This window comes from Mytilus trossulus, chromosome 2, assembly GCF_036588685.1.
Source record: "Mytilus trossulus isolate FHL-02 chromosome 2, PNRI_Mtr1.1.1.hap1, whole genome shotgun sequence".
NCBI lineage: Eukaryota > Metazoa > Mollusca > Bivalvia > Mytilida > Mytilidae > Mytilus > Mytilus trossulus.
Genome location: NC_086374.1, coordinates 51,970,605 through 51,984,298, shown reverse-complemented (window position 1 = coordinate 51,984,298; position 13,694 = coordinate 51,970,605). Strand labels below are relative to the sequence as shown.

The 13,694-nt window shown below is 31.5% G+C and overlaps 2 protein-coding genes across 2 annotated transcripts in view; both read right to left on the bottom strand.

Annotated features, from left to right (window-relative positions):
- Nucleotides 1-1,530: 1,530 nt before the first annotated feature.
- Nucleotides 1,531-9,616, bottom strand: LOC134705217 (uncharacterized). Its single transcript, XM_063563980.1, has 6 exons — nucleotides 9,407-9,616; nucleotides 8,848-9,021; nucleotides 7,611-7,744; nucleotides 6,203-6,368; nucleotides 3,547-3,702; nucleotides 1,531-2,677 (listed from the first exon to the last, which is right to left on the bottom strand). Exons 1-6 carry the CDS (start codon nucleotides 9,504-9,506, stop codon nucleotides 2,565-2,567), a joined length of 843 nt encoding a protein of 280 aa, XP_063420050.1. The 5' UTR covers nucleotides 9,507-9,616; the 3' UTR covers nucleotides 1,531-2,564.
- Nucleotides 9,617-9,896: 280 nt separating this feature from the next.
- The window catches only part of LOC134705844 (uncharacterized), a 31,110-nt gene continuing 27,312 nt past the window's right edge, over nucleotides 9,897-13,694 (bottom strand). Inside the window, exons 23-27 of the mRNA XM_063564559.1 lie at nucleotides 13,235-13,606; nucleotides 12,611-12,817; nucleotides 12,095-12,166; nucleotides 11,619-11,789; nucleotides 9,897-10,208 (exon numbers count right to left, since the gene is read on the bottom strand). Of these exons, the coding sequence (XP_063420629.1) occupies nucleotides 10,123-10,208; nucleotides 11,619-11,789; nucleotides 12,095-12,166; nucleotides 12,611-12,817; nucleotides 13,235-13,606 (908 nt within the window). The 3' untranslated portion in view covers nucleotides 9,897-10,122. The remainder of the gene's footprint in view (nucleotides 10,209-11,618; nucleotides 11,790-12,094; nucleotides 12,167-12,610; nucleotides 12,818-13,234; nucleotides 13,607-13,694) is intronic.

The following is a 13,694-nucleotide window of genomic DNA, read 5'->3' as shown; positions in this document are numbered from 1 at the left end:
TCATGTATGTTGGTTTACAGTAATGATGTCAATTGGGTAATGCAGTTTTGCCCTTAAGTTACTCAGATGCATTACAGTAACAGAGATTATATAAACAGATTCATATATAAAACAGACTTTCCAATAATAATAAGTCATATTTTGTTGTCTTTCTTTAATATGATATTTTAATGTCATGGTGTTCACAATCCACTTTGGTGCTTATTAATCATGTTACATTTATGAACATTTTGTAAATATTTGTTTTGTATAAACAGATGATTGTTTTTGTGTGTGTTTTATTTACAACTAAAGCCAAGATAGGTTCCAGTTGATGTCTGGATGGTCAGGCTAAATATAAAGAAGCAGTCGTTCTGTTTAAAAAAAAATCACACATACCCCAATTCCCCACATTGTCACTGGGAAAACAATAGCTCACCAGATTCTTAAAAGTTATAACTCCACAACAGATATTTTGGTTGATATAGATATAAGAAGATGTGGTATGAGTGCCGATGAGACAACTCTCCATCAAAATCACATTTTTTTTAATAGTTAACCCTCAATGTACGGTCTTCAACATGGAGCCATGCCTCACCCCAAACAGTAAGCTATAAAGAGCCCCAAAATGACTAGTGTAAACTGAAAAACCATTCACATGTGAAAACCCAGGGTCTGATCTATATAAAAAATGAGCAACACTTGTGAACCATATATGCACATCTGAATAGTATGGGCCAATTATTTACAAAATTTCATGAAATTCTGTTGTTGTTGTTGATATAAAAAAAAACTTTTGCAGTAATATATTTAGTCCAAAATTCCAAGTTCAAAGGAGTGCCAAACAACTCATAAAAAAATAATCATTCATAATTTGCTGTCGATATGCACATCTACATTATATGTCCTTATTATCTATAAGGTTTCATGAAATTCTGTTGTGAGGTTGCGGGGCCATTTAGATATCAAGAACAGGACCAACAGGTTATTTTTTTTTACCATGTAACTTTGTTTGCATGGGGTATAACTACTGTATGTCCTGCAACTAAGGAGGCTGGGCATATGAAGGATCTGCTTAGGGTAAAAGGATATATTAGGTATATGTCAATGAACAGCAAACAATCAGATAGAAAAAAACTAGCAGAAAAGTCATAGATCAAAATACAATTGGCAAGTGAAGTTACTATTTAGGAAGTAATCAGTTAAATTATTAGGAAAGTGAGTGGGGGGGGGAATTGCCTCACTGTTTCATTTGTTTTGATTTTTTTAATTGCAAGTACCAGAATATTTTTCAGACACAGAATGCTGAACCCATAAGACACAATTTCGAAACAATTTAACTATATACATTATCTTTGACATTGACCTGGAAAATCTTAGTTCAAGATTATGATGTACTGTTTGGACCTTGGAAGCAATCATGTTTCAAAGAAAAAGTATGAAGGATCCAAGACAATAAAAAGATGAGTTAAATGATACAGTGGAACATATAAACAATTTAATAAATCAAAACATTGAAAAGAAAAGAAAATTTTTATTCACACATGCTCAACAATAATAAAACAAAATAAAAAATATTATATCAGTTTCTTTTAATCTATTATATACAATTTAAACATTTCACAACCCCTATGAAAAGTTTAGACTTCACATAAAAAAGTATCATTAGTTCAATGATTAACTGATCAGGAGCACACCATCAATAAAACTTATTGACTGTTCCTCTGGTATCAATCGTTCTTCGTTTATTGCAATTGTGTCCAATCCAGTATAGAAAAAACACAGTCATTTAGATAACTTTCTGTCATGTTTAGTGTCGCAAAATCAAATGTCATTAGTAATGAACTGAGAAAGGAGAATTTCAGAGTAGAAAGTGGACATTTTTAAATTTTAACGGAAAATTATCAAAATTGATAATACAATTAATGATAAAAAATAATTGTTTGAAGTGTTTAAATTTCTCTGAAAAGTTTAATGAGTATATTTTTTTAGGGCCCCAGATAGTATCAACAGTGGTTTGTGACATTGAAAAAATTGTAATTTAATTTCAGAACTTGACAAAAATAGTGATAAGGCATATTTTGTTATGTTAGAATTATTGTGTGCAACAAGTTAGTTATTATATGAGGAATGATAACCAATAAATTTGGGACAAAAATTGAAAGCGGATTGTTAAAAAAAAATGTCAGTTAAATGGTAGTAACTTTTTTGTCCCAGTACCCAAATTGCAATGAGTACCAACAAAAATTGCTGCGAAAATAATTTTTCGTGATATTAAACAATTTGTATTTTTATGATTTGACTTTATCCATGTCTTTCAACATAGGTAAATATATTTAAACATACACAAAAAGTTCATACAAGTATTAATCAACAGAGTCAAAATATTTACTGGAAAAGTAAAATGGACGGAAACCTCGCCAGTGACATTCACAAATATTAAGATAAATGTTGCCAGCAATTTTCACAAATAATCATCTTTTAAAGCATCCATTTCTTAAAAAATTGAATAGTTAGCATAGATATTTGTCAATTTTTTCTAAATATTTGAAGAAATAGATGTATTTATGTTCATAAAATCAATGTCATGGCACAAACACTAGTGAATTCATTATCATTGAGTACATTGTAACTGTATCCACCACTACTACAGTTACTGTCAGGGAAGCCAGCAGACCAGACTCAATCTGAATAAACTCTGAAACAGAAAAAAAACCATACAGTGCAATATCATCAATCAGAAAGAGAAAGCTGTTCTGGCACATAGGGTCTTTGTTGTCTTGTGCTGTTGTCACACTTCACTTTGTTAATCAATTACACCTGGAGAATGACTAATCAGTATGGGTTTTTCTCATTGTTGAAGGCCATTATTTTTACCTAAAGCATTTTATATCCACATCATTGAGACTCTGGTGAATATTTGTCTCACTGGCTATCAAACCATATTTTGTGTTCATATTGACAGCTTTCAACCAATCTTGCATATATTATTTAACAGGAAATTAATTGTTCACCTGGTATTGTATTTTAGATCTGACTGATATTACGAGTTTCTCATACTTAATCATGGACTCTGCTTTTTTTGGTCTTTAGAAATAATCATTAATGTCAGTTGTTTGATGGTCTTTGTCTTTGCTCATTGTTGAAGGCCGTACAGTGACCTATAGTTGTTAATGTCTGTGTCATTTTGGTCTTTTGTGGATAGTTGTCTCATTGGCAATCATACAACATCTTCTTTTTTATATTTGTTAAATGAAGGGTTAAAATCACAGTTATTTATTATAAATATGGCCCTTAAAAAGGAAACACTCATTATTTCTTCAATTGCTTTAAATATTGTTTATTTTATTGATTACTGAAAGGAAGATATAATTTGAAAACAAGAGTGCCTTTTTATGTTAAAACTATGATGTCAAAAACATGTTGTAATTGACATATTTGTCCTATAAAAATTGCCCTTTTAAACATAGGCAAACTTAATCATAAGCAACAGCCGTAACAAAAATGGCACAAGGCAAAAATATTAACAAAATTAAATAATTGTTAATCATTTTAGATAAACAGTACCTGGAGGTGCTTCTGAATCTGATTGGTCTTTAGTGAGTTCTATTCTGAGATAAGTCTCTGACGTATCTGTCCCATCAGTACAAGCTATAACAATCTCATATTCAGGAATCATATCTCGGTTAAGTGTGGCTGATTCATTCAAATAAATAGTTTTTCCTAAAAATATGTAAAATACATAGACAATGTATAACTATGTGATTATAGTTTATATACATTTGCATCTTAAACTTTGAATTGTAAGAAGAACATGCATTGTAAATGATAAAAACTTTTTCTTTTGAAGGGATAGTGTGTATTAGTTTGTGAGCTTATTTATCCAACTGCATTTATGCTCACCGCAGTACATTCTATTTGGTATTTATTTCATTTATCAAGCAAAATTAATTATAAGGTAAACAAATACAAGATTTTGTAAGGTAGATAAGCCCTGCCTTAAAATGTTCAAACAAAATTATAGCTGTGAACTTCAATGTCAGTTGGTCTCTGGTGGAGAGTTCCTGTTGTCTCATTGGGAATCATGCCACATCTTCTTATTTATTATGATAAAATAGAGGCACATATTAGTCATATTTTGACTTCAATTTATCACTGCTTTTGTTAAAGTTAAATTTGAATGATGAAAGCATAAAACTTTGTAATGTTATTTCTCGTAAGACAAGCTTTTTACCCTGCATGGACGTGCATAAGCTATAAATAACATAATCACAACATAACAAATTCTTCACTTTACATCGGGAAACAGCACATTTAAAGTCATGCCTACATGACTACATCCAAGCTTAAGGCAAGACAAACAAGTGAAACTTCGAGCTACTGCTCACTGATGATACCCCAGCCGCAAGTGGATAATATTAATAGTGTAAAAATATGCAAGTGTTCTGTAAACAGGAAATTGTTGAGTGATGAATCTGAAAATACATCACACAGTATAGCTGACTTATATAAATCCTGAAACCAAATTTCAGAAATCCTTGTATTGTAGTTCCTGAGAAAAATGTGACGACAATTTTCAACTTGGCTATCATGTGTAAAATCATACAAGTGTTCCGTTAACAGGAAGTTGTCAAGTGATCAATCTGAAAACGCATCACATGGTATAGCTGACTTAGATAAACCCTGAAACCAAATTTCAGCAATCCTTGTATTGTATTTCCTGAGAAAAATGCAACGAAAAATATTCATGGGACGGACAGACTGAGGGAAGAACAGACAGAGGTAAAACAGTATACCCCCCCTTTTTTAAAGCGGGGGTATAACTACCTGGATACATTGAAGGTTTAGGAAACATATGTGTTTATGTAATTCATACTTGTTTCTCATTTTTGTCGAGCCTTCGACTTTAGTCGAAAAAGCGAGACTAAGCGATCCTACATTCCGTCGTCGTCGGTGTCGTCGGCGGCGTCAACAAATATTCACTCTCTGGTTAAAGTTTTTGAAATTTTAATAACTTTCTTAAACTATACTGGATTTCTACCAAACTTGGACAGAAGCTTGTTTATGATCATAAGATAGTATCCAGAAGTAAATTTTGTAAAAAAGAAATTCCATTTTTTCCGTATTTTACTTATAAATAGACTTAGTTTTTTCTGCGGGGAAACATAACATTCACTTTGTGGTTAAAGTTTTTAGAATTTTAATAACTTTCTTAAACTACCCTGGGTTTGTACCAAACTTGGACAGAAGCTTGTTTATGATCATAAGATAGTATCCAGAAGTAAATTTTGTAAAAATATGAATCCATTTTTTCCGTATTTTACTTATAAATAGACTTATTTTTTTCTGCGGGGAAACATAACATTCACTTTGTGGTTAAAGTTTTTAGAATTTTAATAACTTTCTTAAACTACCCTGGGTTTGTACCAAACTTGGACAGAAGCTTGTTTATGATCATAAGATAGTATCCAGAAGTAAATTTTGTAAAAATATGAATCCATTTTTTCCGTATTTTACTTTTAAATGGACCTAGTTTTTCTGCGGGGAAACATTACATTCACTCTGTGGTTAAAGTTTTTAAAATTTTAATAACTTTCTTAAACTATCCTGGGTGTGTACCAAACTTGGACAGAAGCTTATTTATGATCATAAAATAGTATCCAGAAGTACATTTTGTAAAAAGATAACTATTTTTTCTGTATTTTTTTTTAAATGGACTTAGATTTTCTTTAAAGTTAACATTACATACAGTTTGCAGTTAAAGTTTTCAAAACATTCATTAGATTTATTAACTATCCTAGATTTTTACCAAACCTAGACAGAAGCTTCTTACAATCATAAGATGGTATTAAGAGGAAAATTTTATTGATTTTTTTCCTCATTTTTGTTGAACCCGTGATTTACAGCAAAAGTAGGCGAGACACTGGGTTCTGCGGAACCCTTACAAATTTTTATATAGATTAGTCCGTTGGTTTTCCTGTTTGGATGGTTTTACACTAGTAATATTTGGGACCCTTTGAAGCTTGCTGTTCCGTGTGAGCCAAGGTTTTGTGTTGAAGCCCATGTAACCTTGACCTATAACATTTTACTTTTATAAATTGTTGCTTGGATGGAGAGTTGTCTCATTGGCACTCATACCACATCTTCCTATATCTATATGACAAAATTCTTACTCACATACTTTCAACCCCACATTATTGATTCTAAAATTTAATAGTTGTACCTTCAAGATAAAACTTATGACTTTCAGAGCTTGGAATGGATCTTAACATTTCACATGTAATAATGTCAGGTCCATTAGATGGGTCATCTACTGTAAATGTATACAGTGCACCTGTCTTGGACTCACTAATCAATGTAGTCTTTGGTAAATTAGGAAAAGTTGGAGGCTAAAAAAGAAAGTTACATACAGTAAAACCTTTGATATCTAAAATATAATTGATTAAAATTCAGCAACATGTATTCACAAAACAATTATTTCTCAATACAGAAATATAAATGAATCCACAGTATATTTTTAAATTCTTTTGAAACCTCAGTATCTATGTCCTACTTTAGCAGTGTAAATCCATGAGAAATAAGTTTTGATGGTCTCGTGAGTAATATGAATAGAGACATTAAAAGTTCTGCAACTGGGTAAGTGTTTCCAATTCATAAGTAATTGTAATTGTAAAATTTTCTTCTGTTTCTTGAGTCAATGTGGTGAACTATTCTGACATCAGACTCAGACTTCTCTAAAACTGAGTTTTACTTTGTATATTGTTGTGCATTTGTTTTTTCTACATTGGCTAGAGGTGTAGGGGAGAGTTAGATCTAAAAAAAAACAAACACATTTAACCCTGCCACATTTTTGCGCCTGTCCCAAGTCAGGAGCCTCTGGCCTTTGTTAGTCTTGTATGATTTTTAATTTTAGTTTCTTGTTTTAGTTTCTTATGTATAATTCGGAGTTCAGTAAGATGTCAATTATCATTAAACTAGTATACATATTTGTTTAGGATCAGCTGAAGGACCCCTCCGTTTGCATGAGTTTCTCGCTGCATTGAAGATCCATTGGTGGCCTTTGACTGTTGTCTGCTCTATGGTCCGGTTGTTGTCTTTTTGACACATTCCCCATTTCCATTCTCAATTTTATTGCATATGCATGATGGCTTATATCAAAATCTGAGACACTTGCATATGGCTGGTTTCATTTATCTGTGTGCAAGTGAGCCTGTCATTTAGTTGTTGTCCTTGGTTTCTGTCTAACCTTATTGGTAATTTGGTTTCTGATGAAGAGTTGTCACTTTGAAAATCATACCACACTTTTTTTATTTTAACATACCGTACATCAAAGTTTAATAATTACATATTCAGCAATTTGACAAAATAACCTCACAACAACAAATATTTCCAAATCAACATTGAATACTGCATAGCAGGTTATTTTAACAGGTGTAAAATTTCACGATTATCATTTAATAAGGTATACAAAATATTTTGGAGGTTATATCCTTTTGGTGGATTCAAAACTTTAATCAATACCTTATCATGTGCATTTTAAATTGGTGAAATTTATTTTGGCGATTTTGTTCTATCCGCGAAAATTGACACCATGCGAAAATAACCTGCTATACAATATTGTGACAACTTACTCCATTGAAAGTGGTTATTGTAACAGTTCCAGTTACTCTGTTGTAACAAGAATCTTCAGCCCATACTATAAACTTGTGGTACTGGTTCTGTTCACCAACAATATGGAGTAGCTCATCTTTAACATGTACACTCTCTACAGAAAATAAATTATGGCTGTTCCATAAAAACAAATGGAACCTAACATAGAGACTTCAAAATCTATGGTGACGTGTCAAATATATTTTTGCACTATAAAAAAGAAAGCAAAATAACAGGTATAAACAAAATAGAAGCACAACTGATTTAAAATCAAAACCCTTTAAAATACTAATAAATTGCTTCACTGAGCACAGCCGCATATGACCACAGAGAACAAACCCTGAACAGTTTGGGCAAATTGGACATAATATTCAAGCTTGATACTGTCTGAATTTGGATTGTGATCAAATTTTTGACATAATAAAGGTTTCTGACTCCAAAAAAATGGGGTCAAGATCTTGCCAATCTCTTGTGCAATACTGTGCAATTGAAGATTTCTTCTTAAATCTTATCAAAACTTCGAAATTTGAAATAAGAATCCCTTAAAAAAATAAAAGAGAAAAAAAATCCCCCCACCCAACTTTTTGAAACGCCACTTGCAGATTTAATCCCAAAACTAAATCTGAGCCCTAAATTCCTTTGAAGTATGTAACCTTGAAGTACAACTTCAGAGAGACAAACACTTCAACATAAATTTATTGTCCTGAAACAGCAAAAAATGCTTGTTTTTGGCCCTCAATTCCTAAACTGTTGGCCCCATAACCCCTCAATTTAGTTCCTCATTCTACTTTTGGTATTAAACATTGTGGTACAATTTCAGAGCAATTGAAAAACTTATACACAAGTCATTATTCTGAAACTAAGAAAATGCTTGTTTTGGGCCTCTTTTGAGCCCCTAATTCCATAAGGATTAGGACCATCATCCGCAAAATCAATCCCAACTTTCCTTTTGTGGTATTGAACCTTCTTACAAAATTTCATAGAGATCCATTAGCTAAAACAGAAGTTATTGTCTGGAAAGCAATGTGTCTTGGGACAACACAGACAACTACAACATTATACGATCCAAAAGAAAATTAAGGTTTGTATAAAAAACACAAAACTTTAAAATTAACCTGTAAACAATTATCAATCAACTATGAGACCATTATTTAAATTTGTTGATTGTTGTTCTGCATCAATAAATTACCATTTATTCATAAATATCAAAATACTTACTGGAAAATGTATCATAGTAAAAATAGGGATCATCATCATACTCTGGTTCAATATCATCAAACCAGTCAGCATAATCAGTATCATTGAAGTAAAGGTCCATGATACTGAAGTCTATATCTGAATGGTCAGGTATAGTCTTATCATATCTAGATATGTTGAAATATGGAGGAGTATCTAAAAAAAGAAAACAGGCATACATTTCTTCATCAATTACAGTAGTGATAACCTACAGCTGTTTGCTCACATGGTTTATTTTTAAACACACAAACTGTATTCACATTTCTGTTCTCAAGAATCTTAACCTCTGAAACTATCAAACCAATATGAACCAAGTATGCCATTAATGATCCTGAAGTTGTCTATAGGATTTTTGTAAGGTCCATATTTAGTCAATTATTTTGCAGTTTCCACTATATTTCTAACTTGCCATGATCAAATTTTGGCATTAGCTGTTCTTTGGCTTTTACCTAAAACTAAACAGATTTTAAGAATACTAAAACTTATAACAGGAAACAGGAGAAAACATTTTTTTTTATAAATGTTGATTCTAATAACTTACTATCTACGGTGGTTATCTGCATAACATACACTCTGTCAATATAGCGGGTACCAGACCACATGAAGACATCTTTGTCTTCTGGTTCCTTGTCCAAGGTCATTTTATAGGTCTGTGTTGGGCAGTAATTTGGTCGCAAGTCACGATGATCCGGTGTTGACGCATTGTATGCAGAACTACAGTTGTCATAGCCAATAATATTGGCACCATCATCAAACCTGAGAACAAATCTTACATTTAAGTTTAGATCTTCTAAAAGTGTATATGATATCACTCTATTAAACATCAATTTTACTGATTTTCAATAAGGCTAAATAAAATAGTATGTGTGGTTCCAGTTACAACTTAAAAAAGATTAGGTTTGGCAAGAATGGGATTTTTTTATTTTTTACATTTTTCAATCACCAGGTATTAACAGCTTTCATTTCATACTGAAAATAAATATTCTACATAATTAAAATGTTATACCCATGCATAGAAACTATTAATATGTACTACTTTCTGGCTATGCCCGAATTAGTGTTGTTACACCATAGTTTAGCTATATTCTGGTATTTCATGAGATTTTTGCCTTTTCCAATCGTATTTGAATTTGGTAGAACATATAAGTCCAAATCATGATGATTACCATATCAACCAAAGCCTCAAATATTGTTATCTTTTAATCTATCTATGATTCAAGTCTTTATGTTATATTGATACATTTTCGTTACTTTAACCTACCATCCAATCAAATCTTCTGCTATGATTGAAATACGATCGGAATCATCAGGTGTAAACTTAAAAACACTGTTCACATCTGAGGCTGTAAAAATAAAATAAAAAAATACTACATTTAACATGTCTTATTGTCATTTACAAGACAATATATGAAGTCACAATTACTTCTCAAAATATTAGTTCATGTATCATATATCGACTTTGCTAACCCTGTAAAGAGTTTTGTGTAATAGAAATATAGTCGCCGTCACGTAAAATTGGCACCATGATTTTTGTCAAAATTTTCTTAAATATCGACCGCGTTTACTCGAGATCATGTTTTTCAATTAGCGGATTAAAAATCCAATCCAAATATATACTACTGTCCTACCTTACGGCGACTATAGTATTGAGGACCAGCAGTTTTTCTTCAGGGACCACCAGATATAAAAAGATTTCAAGAATTCTGCCCTGAATTAATTTTGATAGTTTATGAGAATTCTTTTAAACAAATAATAAGTGGTTATAAATATAGATATAAAATTTAAGAATTTTCTATTTCAAATACAGTTACAATATTATAATATCTATATGTCTTTTCTCTTTTTTAATCATGCTTGATTAGGATTGTACAGTACTTTGCATACTGTGGATTCATTATTATTCGTTGGATACCAATTTTCGTGGATTTTGTGGGTACAGTGGAACCACAAAATCAAATGTTTAACGAATATCATCTTTTCAATAGGCTTTGAATACATTGATTGACAAAACCACGAAATTCAATATCCACGAATATGCAAGTTTTCAGCAATCCACGAAAATTGATACCCACGAAAATAAATGAATCCACAGTAATCAACTTTGGTACTATAAGCATGCGTTAATGAATGTGGGCTCTAGTGTTTCCAACAGATGTATGAGTCAGAACTTTTAGTTGATCCTATAAAATAATAAACATCAATGTTTGATGATTACTTACAATGATGGGTGCCACGTAAGGAGCAGAAACTGCTTTTCTGTGTATTGTTTGATATACTGTTATTTGGTCATTTTTTTATTCTTTTGGCTGTTGCATTGTTGGTCTGTCTTTCACAAGTGTTATTCTTTATTATCCCCTTTGTATTTCCTCCCTTATTTTAACAAATAATTACAAATAAAATTTGACCTACACTTAAACCAAGACACACTTTTGTGCCTGTCCCAAGTCAGGAGACTCTGGCCTTTGTTAGTCTTGGATGGTTTTTTTAATTTATATGTTTTTGAGTTCAGTATATATGACGTCCTTTTTCACTGAACTAGTACATGTTTTACTTAGGGGCATTCTAAGCCCGCTTCTTATTAGAGGATTTTCTCGCTGCATTAAAGACGCATCAATGGCTTTTGGCTGTTTTCTGCCCTTTGGTCAGATTGTTGCCTTTTTGACATATTCCCTATTTCCATATTCAACTTTATTTAATGGAAGCCAATCAACAGTATTCCATACAACAATTTCATCAAAACCAGATTGACTTACCAGAAATATTGACAGAATTGGTTCCTATAACTTCATAGTAGTTATCTACACCAATAGATCTCCACACTATAACCTTCAAAGTCCCAGGATTTACTGGGAAAAACTCCCAATAGGCAATTAATCCACAACATCTAATGATGTCTATATCATTCTTCAACACTATGGCATTTCCTATAACAAAAAATCAGATCTTTTGATAATCAGATCAGGAAAAATACAACACTGTAGCATTTTCTAAAATAACATACAACTAAAGATTATTCATAGTTTGAAAATAAGGGGTTTTCCCAGCTAAAATTTTGTGGAAGGGTGATGATAACCCTAAGAAAATTCCTGTAAAGACTACAGATAATCTGCTCTTATTGCTATTTTGAATATTTTTCTTTTGATATTTTTTAATTTTTTTGAATCCGTTATGGTTTGTATATGTTCCTGGGAACAGCTAAAAAGTCTGTTAAAGATAGTGTGCCACTAACCTTCATCTGTGTCATTTTCTGCAGTTCTCATAGGCACTTCATCTTCATAAATAAAGGTTCTGTCTTCACAATCTGGAAACAGATATTATGAAAAAATCATTTACAGGATTTTTAATACACTTTGAATGACAAATTTTTATTAAAAACAATTTTTCGAGATATTTTTCTAAACATAGAATAAAAGGTATAACTACAAAATAAAAATGGATTAAAATATCCATGAGAATAAAATTTACATGTTATGATTTAGAAATGTATTTTACTAATTTATCTCTTTCCAATTTTTTCCATATCTAGTTTCCATTTTTGTCCTGATGAGGATGCCCTAGTTACAAAACTCATCGATCTCATTAAATTACTGCAAAAAACCCTAAAGTTTTGTTGTTATAACAGTCTTCACATAGTTTTTATACATGCATTCTGCTCTTTGGTCCAGTTGTTGTCTCTTTGACAAATTCCCCATTTCCATTCTCAACTTTATATATGTATGTGAAAGTGTTATAAACAAGTACTTACAAGGACAATAACGATGATTCCCTAGTAATAAACATTCTCTTGTTTCCAGTGTGTGTGTTTCATCATATCTCTGTCCACACCTGTTTATGTAACCATCTTCTGTGTCTGATTCTGTATCATCCTTACAGATACGTGTTCTTTCCTGGAATCCTCTATCACATGTCTGAGAACAGTCAGACCACTCAGACCATTGAGTCCATTGAGGAACTAGGAAGAAACAATCAAAATTATGTACGTAAAAAATATGATTAAAAGACTATAATTTTTTTTTTTTTCACCAAAAATATTGATTGGATAGCCAACAGATCTTTTTGGGATTTTTTTTTGAAAATATAAAAAAATAAATGAAAGCTAATATAAAGTGTACAAACAATCAGTTTATCCATTTCAGAAGTAGTATTGGTTTTGATGAAAAAATTACTTAGAAAAAAGTTTTAAACTTTTATTTTTATGGTTAAATACTCTTGACAGTGCAAAGAAATAAGTGAAAAGAAAACTAATTTAACTTTGATTTACAAATTACCAACATTGTAAATCTCAAATCAAATATTATAGGTCTAACCAAAATTAGATACATATTTCTTTTAACCTTTTCAATTTCAAACCAAGAAGAAAAAGACTCACTTAAGCAAGTATAATTCCATCTCAAGACACCACAAATTGAAATAACTCGAGTTGTGTAATATCTCCATTTTGTAGTCGTGTAAGAAAGCCATCCCCAACCACTGCGATGATATTCCAAATAAGTTTCATTGACTGTCTGGTACTCATCAGTGTAACAGGGATACAGATTGTCACTCACCAATACACTACAATCAAAATGGTTCTCACAATCTGCTCTTACTACAGGAAGAACTGTATGAAATGGATCCTCTGTGTTATAATCCCATGCACAGCCATCTCTGAAGTTACTTTTAGTAATGGCTAATGTTCCATTGGTATCATAGATATAACATGTAGGATCAAAGTAGTCATTTCGACATGTTTCACTACTATCTGCAAATAAGAAAAATGTAACATATAACCCCAAAAAGTAATTTTTACAAGTCAGCTGTATTTCCTAAAATATAATATCTAGAGGCTT

What these genes read in the sequence shown, in the direction of transcription:
- LOC134705217 (XM_063563980.1), bottom strand. Translation starts at nt 9,506, where the DNA reads ATGACCTTGGACAAGGAACCAGAAGACAAAGATGTCTTCATGTGGTCT. An exon ending in GCAGATAACCACCGTAGATA is followed by an intron (nt 9,022 to 9,406) that starts GTAAGTTATTAG and finishes TTCTTTTTTTAG; the next exon opens with ATACTCCTCCATATTTCAAC. An exon ending in TTACTATGATACATTTTCCA is followed by an intron (nt 7,745 to 8,847) that starts GTAAGTATTTTG and finishes TATTTTCTGTAG; the next exon opens with AGAGTGTACATGTTAAAGAT.